This window comes from Taudactylus pleione, unplaced genomic scaffold, assembly GCF_031769625.1.
Source record: "Taudactylus pleione unplaced genomic scaffold, aTauple2 ptg000229l, whole genome shotgun sequence".
In the NCBI taxonomy this organism is placed as follows: Eukaryota; Metazoa; Chordata; class Amphibia; order Anura; family Myobatrachidae; genus Taudactylus; species Taudactylus pleione.
The window spans coordinates 5,036,779-5,054,348 of record NW_028284631.1 but is presented as its reverse complement, the minus strand read 5'-3'; the positions used below and the strand labels follow the sequence as shown (position 1 = coordinate 5,054,348).

At 45.8% G+C, this 17,570-nt stretch overlaps 1 protein-coding gene across 8 annotated transcripts in view; it reads right to left on the bottom strand.

Moving 5' to 3' along the window:
• GIGYF2 (GRB10 interacting GYF protein 2) overlaps positions 1–17,570 on the bottom strand; it is a 183,010-nt gene that overhangs the window by 2,374 nt on the left and 163,066 nt on the right. For all 8 annotated transcript variants that reach the window (XM_088479253.1, XM_088479254.1, XM_088479255.1 and 5 more), the window contains 7 exons: positions 11,423–11,629; positions 11,027–11,146; positions 8,867–9,082; positions 7,236–7,447; positions 4,587–4,741; positions 3,323–3,483; positions 2,201–2,327 (listed from right to left, as the gene is read on the bottom strand). In XM_088479253.1, coding sequence (XP_088335379.1) covers positions 2,201–2,327; positions 3,323–3,483; positions 4,587–4,741; positions 7,236–7,447; positions 8,867–9,082; positions 11,027–11,146; positions 11,423–11,629 — 1,198 coding nt within the window. The remainder of the gene's footprint in view (positions 1–2,200; positions 2,328–3,322; positions 3,484–4,586; positions 4,742–7,235; positions 7,448–8,866; positions 9,083–11,026; positions 11,147–11,422; positions 11,630–17,570) is intronic.

Below are 17,570 nucleotides of genomic sequence, written 5' to 3'. Positions count from 1 at the left end.
ACAATACACAGTATGGTGATATATACTGGGGAAGGGGGAACAAACTACAATACACAGTATGGTGATCTACACGGAGGAAGGGAAGGGAGAGCGTGGTACAATACACAGTACAGTGATATACACAGGTAAGGTAAGGGAGAGCATGGTACAATACACAGTACGGTGATATACACGAAGGAAGGGAGAGATGGTACAATACATAGTATGGTCATGTACCATGCTCTTCCTTCCCTTCTTCCGTGTATATGACCATACTGTGTATTGTACCATGCTCTCCCTTCCCTTCCTCCGTGTATAATACACAGTATGGTGATATACATAGAGGAAGGAAAGGGGAGCATGGTACAATACACAATATGGTGATATACATAGAGGAAGGAAAGGGGAGCGTGGTACAATACACAGTATGGTGATGTACATGGAGGAAGGGAAGGGAGAGCATGGTACGGCGACAGACACGGAGGAAGGGAAAGGAGAGCGTGGTAAAATACATAGTATGGCGACAGACATGGAGGAAGAAGGGGGATCAAGGTACAGTACACAGTATCGTCATATACACAGAGGAAAGGAAGGGAGAGCATGGTACATGACCATACTATGTATTGTACCATCTCTCCCTTCCTTTGTGTAAATCGCCGTACTGTATGACCATACTATGTATTGTACCACACTCTCCCTTCCCTTCCTCTGTGTATATTACCATACTGTCTATTTTACTGTACCTTGCTCCTCCTTCCCTTCCTCACAGTATGTGAGACACTGAGGGAAGAAAAAAAAAAAAAAAAAAAAAGAGCAAGGTACAGTACATGGTATGTGAGACACTGAGGGAGGGAAGAAGGAGCAAGGTATAGTACACAGTATGTGAGACACTGAAGGAAGGAAGAAGGAGCACGGTACAGTACACAGTATGTGAGACACTGAGGGAGGGAATAAGGAGCAAGGTACAGTACACAGTATGTGAGACATTGAGGGAGAGAAGAAGGAGCAGGTACAGTACACAGTATGTGAGAGACTGAGGGAGGGAAGAAGGCGCAAGGTACAGTGCACAGTATGTGAGACACTGAGGGAAGGAAGAAGGAGCAAGGTACAGTACACAGTATGTGAGAGACTGAGGGAATGAAGAAGGAGAAAGGTACAGTACACAGTATGTGAGAGACTGAGGGAAGGAAGAAGGAGCAAGGTACAGTACACAGTATGGGGAAACACTGAGGGAGGGAAGAAAGAGCAAGGTACAGTGCACAGTATGTGAGAGACTGAGGGAGGGAAGAAGGAGCAAGGTACAGTACACAGTATGTGAGACACTGAGGGAAGGAAGGAGCAAGGTACAGTACACAGTATGTGAGACACTGAGGGGGGGAATAAGGAGCAAGGTACAGTACACAGTATGTGAGACACTGAGGGAGGGAATAAGGAGCAAGGTACAGTACACAGTATGTGAGACACTGAGGGAGGGAATAAGGAGCAAGGTACAGTACACAGTATGTGAGACACTGAGGGAGGGAAGAAGGAGCATGTACAGTACACAGTATGTGAGACACTGAGGGAGAGAAGAAGGAGCAGGTACAGTACACAGTATGTGAGACACTGAGGGAGGGAAGAAGGAGCATGTACAGTACACAGAGTGTGAGACACTGAGGGAGAGAAGAAGGAGCAGGTACAGTACACAGTATGTGAGAGACTGAGGGAGGGAAGAAGGAGCAAGGTACAGTACACCGTATGTGAGACACTGAGGGAAGGAAGAAGGAGCAAGGTACAGTACACAGAATGTGAGACACTGAGGGAAGGAAGAAGGAGCAAGGTACAGTACACCGTATGTGAGACACTGAGGGAGGGAAGAAGGAGCAAGGTACAGTACACCGTATGTGAGACACTGAGGGAAGGAAGAAGGAGCAAGGTTCAGTACACAGAATGTGAGACACTGAGGGAAGGAAGAAGGAGCAAGGTACAGTACACCGTATGTGAGACACTGAGGGAGGGAAGAAGGAGCAAGGTACAGTACACAGTATGGCAAGGGACATACTGGCAAGGGAAGTGTGGTGATGTAGGAAGACGAGGGGCCAATAAAACAGCACATTAAAGGAAGAAATCTGTATTGAGAAACATAGCACCTGAAGAGAAAAGTTTAATTCAAATAAGCAAAAAAAATAAAATAGATGTATGACCTGAACAGAATGAGCAGGAGGGAAGTACAGATACTTGCCTAGAAGACTTGGATCTGCCCGAACCATCTTCTGTTTCTTTTTCTTGCGTCCAGCGCTTTGTGCAGTTTCTAGTGTTGTCTGCTGTGCATTATTTTGACTCGTCTGGTACACACCCCATCCAGTTTCCTGATGAAACACAATGGAGGCTTGTATTGGGTAATGCAGCATTGCTAACATCAGAGGCACACTTTCCTTAGTTTTAGGAATTGCATTTAACAGACTAAGCTAGAATATTCCCAGAAATCAAGATAAGAAAATGTTACCCTCAATAACTGCATGAACATTGAGAAGATTACTGTTAAAACATGTGAAATTTCTTATAAGCTACAACTAGGGGCGGAACTAGCGGCGGTGCAGCCGATGCATAGCTGCTGCTGCACCCCCTCTAATGTCCCCCAGGCCCCAAGTGTAGGGCAGACCGCAGTGAGTAGCGATCTGCACTACACAGTTTACAAACACACAGCCACCCAGTGTAAGGGGGCACGGAGACTTGAACAGCATAGGGGGGTGCGCTACTGGGGGCACTGTATGGGGAGGGTGGCCGCTACTGGGGGCACTGCATAGGGGGGACCACTGCAAGGGGGGAACAACGCATAGGGGGGACCACTACTGGGGGGGGCACTGCATAGGGGGGACCACTACTGGGGGGGGGGGGGGCACTGCATAGGGGGGGACCACTACTGGGGGGGGGGGCACTGCATAGGGGGGAGACCACTACTGGGGGGGGGGCACTGCATAGGGGGGACCCAAAGCATATTCTTGCACCTGGGCCCAACACTCTCTAGTTCCGCCACTGGCTAAAACAAAATAGACCCCCCCCAGACAGCAACATAGCCTAAGATGGGTTTTAAATTAAGAAAATACTGTGTGGCACTCTAAAGACTTATGGGACACCCGTGCTCTGCATTACTAGCCATCTTCACAAAGTGAATGACCATAGCTAAAGTATTGTTATTTCAAAGTCAGAGAATACATAAACATTGCACAATGTCTCATAAAACTCTGCTATTCAGAAAGTGTCTCAGATATTAAAAACTCTGTAATCTGTGTTTTTCATCCATCCTCTTAGCATTAGGCAGTGCTCCATTTCCCAGCGGCCAGCCTTGGTGTGGAGTTTATACCTGTTGTGGTCTGGGTAAAGGAGTATTTTGCTTATTCCGGCGCTCAAGAAATTGCTTAGAGAAATCCTTTGCTTCTGCTGTGTCCCCAAGATATGCACGGACATAATCATAGACCTCATAGTGAGACTCCACTTCACGCAGGAAGGATACAAATGTGGGCACTATACAAACAGATAGGTAGGGTAACTGATACAGAAGTACAACAGGCAAAATAGAACATCTTAGACATATAGTAAAGGCAAGAGAAAACAAGCAAGTATAAGAGCGAGCGATGTAGTGACGTAACCTACATATATTAGTGCAGAACAGCATTTTTACAGTACATTAGGATAAGCCAGTGATCATTGGTGATTAAAAAAAAAAACAACTGCTAAAGTAAACCATGATAACATGCCAACCAAACAAGAGACAGTAATCCAATAGTGCAGCAAAACACTGTACTCACTGTATTCTGCAGTCATCTGGGCCCTGCCACTAGGCTGACCACAGGGAGCCAATACAGTGACTAGATAAGTGGTGCAATACATGGAGGGTGGTGTAAATGGGGGGGGGGGGGGGGGGGGATTATTATAAACACCAAGGACTTGGTCTCATATACTGTATGCGCTAATGGAATGGGTAAAACATACGCACGCTTTAGATGTGTTTTAATGATACTTTAAGAGCGCTGTGTGTTTTTTAGCAATACCTTAAAGCCTGCCACCAGCTTGTATGAGAAACAAAAGTGTTCACAGTCTAAAACTTTAAGTACAGAATTCAAATGTTAGAAGTCCGTATTGGAAATGGGCTAAGAAGGACCAAACATCCTATTTTACCTAGCGGCTAAATGACAGCCTGAATCTATGTAATTAGGTGCTGTATACCTGCCCATAATGCGGATTTGTTTTCCTCAGCCTCAGGAGCTGCAAGGAAAATCTGCATTAAATGCAGCCCCGTGTTTCACACCTTGGGAAACCTTGCAGCACTTAAAGCGGAATATATCTGTTACTGTGCGAGGGAAAAGGCAGAATTATTTATTAGCGCAAGGCGTGAAACCTGGAGCTTTTCCCTGCGTGGCTCACCCCGTGCCCTATTGAATCTGCCCCCGAAAGGGTCACTGGATCCCTATGGCTCATGCTACATGCAGCTACTTTTATCCGTTCATAGAAGTAAATGTTACAAAGTAAACAATAAAAAAAAGCCAAATCCACATCTCAAGAAAAAAAAAAAAAAAAAGAAAACCAAAACGTGTACAGTATGACTTCATAAGAATAACCTCACTCACCATCCAGGCTGTGGGCAGTACTGAGCGCATGCAGTGTCTGCTCACACCACTGGGTGAAGCTATCGGAACACTTAGTGGCTCCTTGGAATAGTTTCACAAGTTTCTCTTCTTGTTCAACTTTCTTGCTCTGCCGGCTATTCACCCCTGACGGCTTGCTGAGAAGACAGAGGAATGGCACAGTCAGAACTGGCATCACAAGCCCACAATACTTCTGTTTGGGACTACCAGCTGAACAAACCATGCGAGATTCCTAAAATCTAAGTGCCCCTGTATAAAAATCAAGTTATTCAGTGCAGTTATCCCAAACTCTCACCACAACTTTTACAACCTAAGCTGACTAATTCTATGAATTGCTTATGCTTACATACTAGGGGGGGGACTGACGCCGGGGTATAGACAGTCCTGGGGGAAGTTTGTCACTGTAAATTTTCCACACAAAGTCTGAACTACTCACACTTTGATTGTTCTGAAAACTACCATTAGTTTGCTTATCCCTCCTGACTCGGCAAATAAAATCTACCTAACATGGTAAAAAAAAAAAAAAAAGTTTTTTTATTGAAACGCCAAGAAAGTCAACTAATAGCAAATGTGTCATTAATGTAATAAACACGATCAAGAAATCCTTTTGTGGTTTATGCTTTGACATTAATCCACCTCCCCAAAACAGCAAGATATTTCCTTTCATTCAGCGAGAGAACTAAAAGCATGGGCAAAACCATATCACAGGTTCAGTTGTCATGCAAATTCCTAGCGTGTACACAGGATAAATGGGATTATGACACAATGTGGATGCCACCTTTAGTGTAATTGTCCAAAACCACTACTATCCCAAATGCCGCAGATCTCAGGGATGGGAAATTCAAGACAATCCTTAAGTCAATATATGTTGCAACTGGGGTCTCTCCACATGGAATAAAATGGCAGTGATAAAAGGCTTGGGGAAGCCTTTGCAACCCAGAAGACCCAGGCCTTAATGAATAACATCAGGGGATGAGCTCGTAATGTTGGGCATATTGGAGCTAGAAATACACATCAGTGGCTGTGTGTGCCATACCTACTGGCTTAAAGCTTGGAAGCCAGCTGTGTTATCCAACAAGGCTCTTCAGTTGCTGCATTTACAGGAAAGGTCTTATTTGGAACTAGAGAAGATCACTGGCAGAGTGAATCGTGGACAGAGTTATTTTCTGCCAGTAAATATATCCAGTTTAGTAATGGAAGGTTTCGTTTTTTGCACTGTAGGTAAAAGCAATAGGCCAGACATCGAGGAGACAATTCTCTGACCCTCAGGAGGACAATGGGGGGATACAGGCTTGGGCTGGCTGACAAACACTCAACATTTGGCATTCTGTACGCCTAGTAAAATACAGGGCAACAAAGGAAGCCATTAGGACAATATGATAGGGGCGTTCATTCCAGTGATTGCCTGCCAGTAACGAATGGGGTATAAGTTGAACATCTTCTTAGTCCAGAAACCAGATAATTAACTCTGGCCCAATTAGAACCTTAAGACTCTGAACACCCAGACTGGTGTTGACAGCGTCTGGATGTAATCTCTAATATAGGACTAATGCCAGCATGGAACTGTAGAAGTTCATGTTGTGTATGCTGGTCTGGGAAAAACCATTATGGTGCATACACACGGTCAGATCTGCCAGATGAACGACTGAACGATTTTTACAAACGATTTCAGACCGTATTAAAATGAATGAAATTGTAAAAATCTGACTGCAAACACAGACTATGTCAGATATCCTTATCTGACATGCGGGAACGCTCATCGTCCATCGTTACAGGCCAACATGTCAAATTGTCTTTCAGATATGAACGATTTTTAAAATAGTTATCGTTCAGTTCGGACACAAAATCTGACCGTGTGTATACACCATTAGTTTCTTCACAGATTTGCAGTCCGGTCTCAACATTTCCAATTAAGGATCTTCCTTCCAGCCTGGTGTCCGTTCTCGGTGTGTTCACACAGATTATGGTGGTATGGGGGCGGAAGGAAGAGTTTGGGGGGTTACTAAAGCCCTGCTTTTTACTATTTCAGAAAGATGGATTATTGACAAAACTAGAACCACAATGTATTTGTTGGGTTTATAAGACGTAGAACAAAATCAGGGTTCATTTTTGTTCCCTTTCTTGAAAAAAAAAAAAAAAAATTGGGGTTAAAAACTATTTTTAATGTTTTAGGGGGGAATGTAATTGCAGCCACAGGGTTCAGCCAATCAATTATGGGACGTGGAGATTTCTCGCACCTCCAGAGTAAGTCTGATTTGTCCTAAAATGGTTAATTTTAGGAAACTCATCAGGACTTGACCTGGGTGAGAAAACCTTCAGCAGCAACTGGGTTAAAAGCTCATCACTCTACCACACCGGTGACCCCATTCCGGGAAGCGTAGCATGGAGCCAGAGCTGAGCAGCTGTGCCGGACAGCCACCTGTTCATACAATCAATGTTTTCGCACCATACGACGCTAGTTTTGGACGGAATGTGCAGAGCTCAGAAGCTCCTGGGTGCACCCACCCGCAGTTCAGGGTCCCAGAGGTTGCAAGAGAAATCAGATTACTGTATTTATTTCATAGATTTTAGAAAACATCCTTTTCTCGAAACCATATAAAATACATGTACATACAAGAAATCACTTTTTACCTGGAATTGCTCTTGTTCTTATTTAAGGTGTTTCGTGGTGCTACCACCTTCACAGCATCATCCCAGAATCCACCACTAGACACCTTGTTTTCTGGGCTACTCCAGATACTGCTAATGGAGTCAGTCGACCATTGGGGGCTCAGATTGTTATTCAGACTCCCCCACACAGAACTTCCAGAGCTGCTAACGGTATTGTTAGTGTTATGATGCTGCTACAAAAGAGAGGACAGGAAACCTTACTAGAAATGTAGATACAGCAATGAGTACAATAGCCAGTGGTAAAATAAATAAATATAATTTATATATATATATATATATATATATATATATATATATACACACACACACACATACACACACACACACACACACAGACATACATATACACACACATACTTTATAAATACATTCATCAATAACAAAAATGAATGAGATATTTTATCACATATAAACGAATAGCATAAATAAAATAACACAAAACACGTGTAATCAAGAGGTTAGGAATGGAAAAGTTACTTCTACAAGTCTGGTTTCACAACTAACATGCCAATGTATATAAAATGACCCAGCCGTGTCTGGGAAGAGAACTGGTCACATCGAGAGATCAGATTTTATGAGAGTTTTATTTTCATCCGATGTGACAGTATATCAGACAAAAAGTGTACAGCCATGGCCAAAAGTTGTGAGATTGACACAAGTATTGGTTTTCACGTAGTTTGCTGCTTCGGTGTCTTTAGACCAGGAGTAGCCAACCTCAGTCCTCGTGAGCTACCAACAGTTCACGTTTTCCAGTACCTAGCAGGTGCACAGGTGTATTCATTACTAACACATTAGAAAAGATCCACAGGTGGAGCTAATTATATCACTTGTGATTCTGTGAGAAACCTGCAAAACATGCACAGTTGGTAGAAGGGTCAACACTGCAAATATTGACTCTCTGCATAAACTTAATGTAATTGTCAATAAAAGCCTTTGACACTTATGAAATGCTTGTAATTTTACTTCAGTATACCATAGTAACATCTGACAAAAAGGTCTAAAAACACTGAAGCAGCAAACTTTGTGAAAACCAATACTTGTGTCATTCTCAAACCTTTTGATCATGGCTGTAGTGTGTATGTATTTCTGATCATTCTGACACTTCCGTCCATACTCCTCCAGCAGCAGTGCAGCCTTTGTGTCTCTCCAGCAGATATTTTAGACACATGGGGGTGCGAGATGACAAGTCAGATTGTATAGGTGTATGCGGGTATCGGCACAGTGATCAGGACTTCCAAACGGAATTGAAATTTAAAAGTAAAACTGCAGCAAAAGCGTGATTGTATAGGTGTGTACGCAGCTTAAGTACCGATACCAATACTGGCTACAGACGGAAAAACACATTGGGCTGGGCTGGCCATCCGCATGCATTGGGCACAATCGGTATAGACTGGAGAATAGTCCCATTATTAAGACCGCAAGCGGGCGGAAAAGTGGCTGCAGATGCATCTAACTCAGAGCCATGCCTTTTGTAAACTGTCTCCGTTCTGTACAAGTCACATTTCAAGGAGAAACGCCGCTTCCAGCACTTCTAACAGAGCAACAGCAAGCTGTTATATTGTGATCCTTTATTACTGGATTGCGATACTTACAGAAGCAGCAGGTGCAGGTGGAAGCGTGATGTTTGCTGGTCGGCCACGGCCACCCTGTTGCTGCACCTGTTGCATTTGCCTGGCTTCTTCCTGTTGAATCTCCAGGAGAGACTTCATGCTGCCAGTAGATTTGCTCACATTGCCCCAGCCAGGCATTTTTTGCTGCTGCTGCTGTTGCTGCTGCACAGATTTAAACTCCTGTTGCTGTCGTCGTTGCTGAGATAAAGAGCATAAAACATTGTATGGCAATGCAACCAGCAGATGGCAAGTAATACAATTGTTATTAAGTGTGCTCCCAACCACCCCAAAAATGTGTCACACTGCTCCCAACCACCCCAAAAATGTGTCACACTGCTCCCAACCACCCCAAAAATGTGTCACACTGCTCCCAACCACCCCAAAAAATGTGTCACACTGCTCCCAACCACCCCAAAAAATGTGGCACACTGCTCCCAACCACCCCAAAAAATGTGTCAGTGCTCCCAACCACCCAAAAATGTGTCACAGTGCTCCCAACCACCCCAAAAATGTGTCACACTGCTCCCAACCACCCCAAAAATGTCAGTGCTCCCAACCACCCCAAAAATGTGTCAGTGCTCCCAACCACCCCAAAAATGTGTCACAGTGCTCCCAACCACCCCAAAAATGTGTCACACTGCTCCCAACCACCCCAAAAATGTGTCAGTGCTCCCAACCACCCCAAAAATGTGTCACACTGCTCCCAACCACCCCAAAAATGTGTCACACTGCTCCCAACCACCCCAAAAATGTGTCACACTGCTCCCAACCACCCCAAAAAATGTGTCACACTGCTCCCAACCACCCCAAAAAATGTGGCACACTGCTCCCAACCACCCCAAAAAATGTGTCAGTGCTCCCAACCACCCCAAAATGTGTCACACTGCTCCCAACCACCCCAAAAATGTGTCACACTGCTCCCAACCACCCCAAAAATGTCAGTGCTCCCAACCACCCCAAAAATGTGTCAGTGCTCCCAATCACCCCAAAAATGTGTCACAGTGCTCCCAACCACCCCAAAAATGTGTCACACTGCTCCCAACCACCCCAAAAATGTGTCAGTGCTCCCAACCACCCCAAAAATGTGTCACACTGCTCCCAACCACCCCAAAAAATGTGTCACACTGCTCCCAACCACCCCAAAAATGTGTCACACTGCTCCCAACCACCCTAAAAACTGTGTCACACTGCTCGCAACCACCCTAAAAACTGTGTCACACTGCTCCCAACCACCCCAAAAAATGTGGCACACTGCTCCCAACCACCCCAAAAAATATGTCACACTGCTCCCAACCACCCTAAAAAATGTGTCACACTGCTCCCAACCACCCCAAAAAATGTGGCACACTGCTCCCAACCACCCCAAAAAATGTGGCACACTGCTCCCAACCACCCCAAAAAATGTGTCAGTGCTCCCAACCACCCAAAAATGTGTCACAGTGCTCCCAACCACCCCAAAAATGTGTCACACTGCTCCCAACCACCCCAAAAATGTGTCAGTGCTCCCAACCACCCCAAAAATGTGTCACAGTGCTCCCAACCACCCCAAAAATGTGTCACAGTGCTCCCAACCACCCCAAAAATGTGTCACAGTGCTCCCAACCACCCCAAAAATGTGTCACAGTGCTTCAAAAAACCCCAAAAATGTGTCACAGTGCTTCAAAAAACCCCAAAAATGTGTCACAGTGCTCCCAACCACCCCAAAAATGTGTCATTGTTCCATTTCGCTTTTCTTGCAGCAGCAGCAATGGGCAGGCTAGAATGTTTGATCTGTATGCTAGTGTAATTCATGCGTAATTTAATTTAGCAATCAATCATTATTGAAAGAAAACTTTTTCCAAGACTCTGCCCTGTCCTCATCACATTCATGTTTAACTTGACGGGAGATTTGTATTTGTTAAATTGTAAGTCTGCTACTTATTTGTATCATATTGGTAATGAGGAGGTGAGTGCATGCCAAAACAAAGATCCTTATTCAAGGGGAGAAGAGAAAGTTTTTTTGTTTTTTTTTGAGGATCACTATATATTAATTTTATAGAGATTTTATTGCATCAAAAACAGCATAGACACTTTGAAATGTTAAACCAAAAAGGGATATATAACAAGCCAAGGCATTCCTAATGGCCTTTAGCCTGTACACACCTCTTCTTGCTTCTGCCGCTCTCTCTCCTCTTCCAGTTTCTGTATCTCAGCCAAAGATAATGTTGACGTAGAGGATCCTCCAGAATTCACCTGCTGCCCCCAAGTGGATGAAGAAGGTAACTGGGAAAAAAATGGCCATCGGTTATAATGTAAGCACATACGACATGCCACAACCATTTTACACAATTTTATTCTTAAAAAAATAAAGAAATAAAAAAGGTGTATGCATTTTATGGTTTTAGAAGCAAGAAATAGTTATTTCTATATTATTTTTTGTCTAACCACCCGCTTTTAGATAGTTAAAGTAAAAAAAAAAAAAAAGGACATATTTCTGGACTGAATGCAGCTAATGAATAAGGGCAGAGTTAGTACAGCAGCCTAAAGATTTGCCACAACCTTCATCTGTGCCAGTTGTTGCTGCTGCTGTTGCTGCTGCAAGCGCCTAAGTGCTTCCTGTTGCTGCTGCCTCTGGCGCTGAAGCTCTTTCTGTCTCTGAGCCTCCTCTTGCTTCCTGCGCTCCTCTTCCTCCTGCCGTATTCGTGCTTCCTCTAACAGACGCTGTGCAGCCTCCTCCTCTTCTCGTGCCCATCTAGCTGCCTCCTCCTAGAAGCAGTGTGAGAAAGAACAGGCATAAGTACTAAATGAAGCAAAGTGAGGACTATTGATAAAAGCATGAGATGAGGAAGACTGGGCTGTGCTGCGGAGAAGATTCACTGAACCAGAGTTCCAGTTTGATTAACAATTACAATGTTATCCTAATACTATTTGGATAAATGGTTTGTAATGTAAGTATAAGTAGCCATGTAAAACATTTAGGTGTATCAGCTCCTGTCACTTTTCAAACACGTGGAAAAGTGAGTTAGGAGCTGATTGGCTGGTACTTTATCTCTCACCATGGCTTAGTACATCTCCCTCTCAGTGTGCCTCTGACAAGCTCTCAGTTCCCAGTGACCAATGCTGGCAGTTACAGCCACAAGCCTGAAGTCAAGTGCCTTCTTGGCTGGTAGCATGTAGAGGAGGTGGACCAAGTAATGGACAAGTACACAAACACCTTTTGGAGCTTGTACAGACCAACAAGTTCAGGCGACTTATATTCACGGGAGAAGAAAGATAAGATAGCTATTGGCTGCCGAGACTGTACAAGTGCTGCCATGGATAACTTCATTAACAGAAGAGCGTGTAACACTAGTAGCAGTATTAATCTCAAACAATAACTTTATATATTATAATGGAATGACTGTGCTGCTACAGACTCATTGATTACCAGAAATAGTGAATACTGACTTACTACGGTGCCGATAAGTGTGGCTCTGCATTCGGAGGTCTGGGCCTTCAACAGTTTCTCTCATAATAAAACTTTGCAATTCAAATAGAGAAGATATTACAGGTTTAGGGCTAGATTGCCAGGTGCACGCAAAGCACACAATGCAGATGTTTACATAGTTAATCGATTATTTGCTATTGTGCGTTCAGAAAATATTCTGAAAACCCCCATGAGCACAAAGGCGCTGTTGCGTACACGAGAGAAGGTATCAGGAACCAAGAGGCAAAGCGATGGGTGTTCCTGGTTGTTAAAAGACGTGGCCTGAAGTGAATGCAAACAAATCCACCGTGTGTGTGTGTTTAAAGGAGGGAACGTGAAAGCGACTACGTTCTCAGACAGAGTCACAGAGGCCACGTCTAGATAGAGAAAACAAGAGATATGGTAAGAACTTACCTTTGTTATCTCTGTTTCTACGAAGTCCATAGGGTCCACAGGGTTGACCTTGGGTATAGGTTGGGAACCAAATCCGGGCACCACGCAGTTAAAGCTTTTAGCTCCCAGGATGCACTTGGGTCCACTCTCCCTATAACCCCACCCCCAGCCAGAGGCACCTCAGTTTGTAAGTAGCCAAAGGCCGGAGGAGGAGAAAAAAAGAGAGAAAACTGGAACACTCGATAACCATACTCACAGAAATGGGAGACGGAAAACCGGTGACCAGTCACACAGCCCATTTGAAGCCAGGTGCGTCAGGGCGGGCGCCCTGTGGACCCTATGGACTTCGTAGAAACAGAGATAACAAAGGTAAGTTCTTACCATATCTCTTGTTTTCTACTTCAGGGTCCATAGGGGGTCCACAGGGTTGACCTTGGGGATGTCCCAAAGCAGTTCAACCAAGGGAGGGGACGCTCCTGTGCTGAGAGGAGAATCCGCCGCCAAAAAGGAAGCATCCTGAGAGGCAAAGGAAAACAATGCCTAGAACCTTAAAAAGGTGTAGACAGAAGACCAGGTGGCCACCTAGCAAGGCAAACCAGCCAAGGCGCCACCGCAAGCCACCCACGAGGGTTACATGGCCCGAGAAAAAAACAAGCAGCAACAACAGAAAGGCCTACCCATGGGTAGGCCCCTGAAGAAGACATACGAGGCCGTCCAGCCAACATATGGCCCATAGGCCGGCCATCCTTTCCTGTTAAAACCAGAAATCTCAGACCACCAATAAGGAGTCCGATTTCCGTCAGGAACTTGAATGGATCACATAAATCCACAGAGGCCGGACCACAGTCAATGAGGCCACACCAGCCGAGAGGACTGGGGACTGAATGGCCGCACCATAAGTTCCAGAATAATATGGAACCTGAAAATCACTAAGAAGAAACACAGGGTGAGAGCAACTCACACCCTAACAAGATGCCCTCCAGAAGAGGGAGCCACCTGAGAACGCTCCCAATTCCGACACTCACCTGGTTGATATAAACTCCCTGATAGAAAGAGAGAAAGCCAAAGCAATAGACCATGTAATGGCTATTACAACCAGCGGTTCCATTAACTTTCCCCGGAGTTAACGAAGAACCACTCCTAACTCCCAAGGAGACCCTAGGGAGGACAAATGGAGGCATGATCCAGAAAACACTCCAAAGGATGAACTGGATATTAGAGCGGAGCAATTCCATAACCTAATCATACTGACAGTGTAGAGATCTGCACTGTCAGGAAGGCCAGGCCGAGGGAGAAACCCAAGCCAGCCGGAAGGAATGCCAGAATATCTGGAAATCCTGGACACCAGAGGATCGTATTGATAGGTATAATACCATAAGAATTATGGCTGCCACAGATTGTGGTAGGTCCCAGCAAAAGCTGATCCATGTGCTCCAATCATTCCAACGATGACAAAGCCATGGAAGCCGTAAGACCACTATAGGGACGTAGTCAAAGACAAACGACCCAGGTCCAAGGCAAACCCCAGGACCCTGAGACAACAGGTCTGGGTAGCGAAGCATCAGGAATGGAGTATCGATGGAGAGACTCCGAAAAACCAAGTACCCCTGACATCTGGGGCAATCAGGAGCCACCAGCAGGAAAGCATCTCTGTCTCTATTGAAACACTTCCCTCGAGGAAGAATGGAGACTGGAGAACACAGGTACGCAAATTGGAAGAACCCCTTCACCGACAAAGAGTCACTGAAGGTTGCTTCAGAATCCCCAGAGTTGGACTGTAACACCATAGTGTGATAGAGTCAGAAGGCCATGAGTGCCACCTCAGGAGGGCCCCCCCCCCTGCTCACCAGGAGATGAAACCTCTCTTGGGGAAGAGACTAGTCCCCGGGATGCACGTCGTAACGGCTGAGGACTCCCGCTTCCCAATGGAGAGCACCCGAAATGAACACTGTCGAGATGGTCGGGAGGAGACCCTCAGACAATGCCCGAATGTATGACATACCTGACATTGCCACCCAACGAACAGTATTGCTAAAAAGGAAGCCACTGTTCTGACCCTGTCGGACTGAACTTTTTCAGGTTCACCTGGAAACAAGGGCTATGCCAGAGTGAAGCCCAAGACAGGCTAAAGTTCCAACAAGTTAATTGACAGGGTGGAATCGACAGACATCCAATTGCACTGAAATGGATGCGAACCAGACACTGTCCTTAGCAAAGAATACCCTGGACGAGATGGCCATAGTCACCCGAAAAGGGACCGACTTGCCTCCGGGGAGAGCATCATCGTTTGAACAGTGATCCGACAGAAAAAACTCGTTCCATCTGGAGATAAGCCAATTATGGAAAGGCCTGGAATGGAACTGAGCCCATTCCACCCTTCCAAAGGCAGACACTGAATAGTGGACCATGCATCCCAGAGTGTAAAGACATATGGCGACTGCGCAGACATCCATGTACTCCTAATGGAAGAGTGGAGATGCCGTCTTAAGCCAGAAGAATTCTCAGATTTTGAGAATCCAGCAGGGCTCCTAGGTGAAGAATACCCAGAGAGGGATGCAGGGAGGACTTTTTTCCCCTTGATTAAACGTCTGCACCCTGAAGAACCCACAGTCAACCAGACCCGGCTGTAAAGTACCCCGGTGATCCTGCTAAGAGCAGGAGGCCATCCAGGTACAGGAGCATTGGGATATACTGAACAGAAGAACTGTCAGAAAATCCAAAACGCTGGTAAACCCCTGTGGGGCTGAGATCAGTCCCAACAGGCAGAGCCCGAAAAATCGTAAGTGCTGTGATACAGCAAACCTCAGTCCATGCTGAGGTAAGGTCTCTGTAAGTACCCGTAGGCACGCGTCCTGTATATCCAGTGATACCATAAAGTCCCCGGGTTCCAAACATAGTATGATGGAGCATAGGGATTGCTTCCTGAACCCAGGTAGCTTTAGGAACTGGTTCGGGGAATTGAGACAGAGAATAGGCCAAAGAGGACCATTCAGCCACCGCACCAGAAAGAAAGCAGAACAACCAGTCCCTCGCTGAGAAAGTGGGGATGGCCCAATTAGCTCCGCTTACCGCAACAACTGTATAGCTTTCTGGATTTGTAAGGCCCTGTTCCGAATAAGGGCCTGCGTACCATCACATGGAAATAGGCCGCCTGAGCAAAGAGAGGGCATACCCTCCTACCCACGTAGCCGCGGCAACTAGACACTAGTACCGGGCAAACTGAGAAATCGCCATCTCCCAGTGGTAGGCCTGTCTCGTCAGGCTGACGATATATCCGTTGGTTCAGAAGCAGGATCGGCTGGCAGTCCAGGCCTGCTCGGAACTGGATATGTCGGCCCTTGTAAAGGCCGACAGTCTATGAAGAAACAGACCTTTAGGCTGACCCAGAGGACAAAAAGACTTAATAGTCTGAGGCCCCGTAGTGAGCATAGCTGACGGCGGGAAATTTGTACTGCCACTGTCAAGGTCAGATATACCCTATAGATGGTATCTGCACCTCTGCATTCCCAGAGCGCAGCCATAGGGTATTACGGAGGATACCGTCGCAGCCGGAACTCTGAAAGTTTGGAGCTGGTATCCAATATAGGCATGTCCACCTATGACAACTGCATATATTACGTGAGCGACCAAATACACTTGAACCCCAGACGTGTTGGAGGGGAAAAACATTACAAATGCATCAGCTCAGTATGCAATAGTATTAACCAACCATGTTATCGCCATGGTAGGATGGGTAACAACCCCTGAAAGCGAGTATACTGATTTCAGGCAGAGTTACCACCTACGGATCAGAAGTATCCGACCACGCAGGAATGGGATGCGTAGTAACGTCTGTAATCCGACGAGTAACACGCCCATCCACCCCAGGAGGGGCTCATGATGACCCTCAGGGAATTTGGGACAGGAGACCAAACACTGTTGTAATACCTCATATCTGGCAACAGCCAGAGTCCCGCCCTGCGATCCACCCGCTAGTCAGCAACAGGGACCCAGAAGGCACGTAATACTGAGGGTGTATGATACAGGTGCAGGTCAACATTCACTCTAACCAGAATGGACCTGCTACCAGCCCTAAAACAGGGATAAAAATACTTGAGATAGGCTTCCCCCCCCGTGTAAGAGGGAAAGAGCCCAAAACAGTATCCAGTTCACGGTAGAGCCAAGTGGGAAGTAAGCACAGGGCGTCCACCACGCCAATTTGCGTTTCATAGAAAAACGACTTCCACCCAGGGTGGCTGTTGTGGTAATCCCTGCAAGGGGCATGACAGACTATTGTGGCACCAGGGGGAATTCATATACTCGAAAAAACCCCTGTAGGGAGCGGTAGTCTGTGTCACAGGGGAAGAGTGCAAGAAACTGCGAGATACCCTGAGATGAAAAGGGCAGTATGGTGAAGTAACCCCAAGTGAGGTACAACAATGGGGCCCGCCCGGCGATCCGCAATTAAGAGGATCCCGAGAAAACAAACCGCCCAAGGGGGTCGTGAAAGGGACCGGCACCCGATGACGCCACATACAGAACCCTTTAAGAGTTAAATCCTCCGCACTAACACCTGCAGCACATGGCTTGCAGGATAGTAAAAATGGGTGCAGTAGAACGCTCTATCTCCTGGTCAGACATATCTGACCAAGCCTTGTGATCAAGCAGCGCTATACTGGTCCTGACTGAAACTAAAAATTAGCTGCAGGGACCCATTTTCAGCGTATGCAACACACAGTTCCACTCAAAATATGGCAACGTGCAGCACGCAACAGTATGTGACAAACCTCACAAATATTAACAAGTATATAAATGTGAGGTCTCAGAACCACCCCAAGTACAGTTGTATTAGGGCAGATAAGGAAAGGG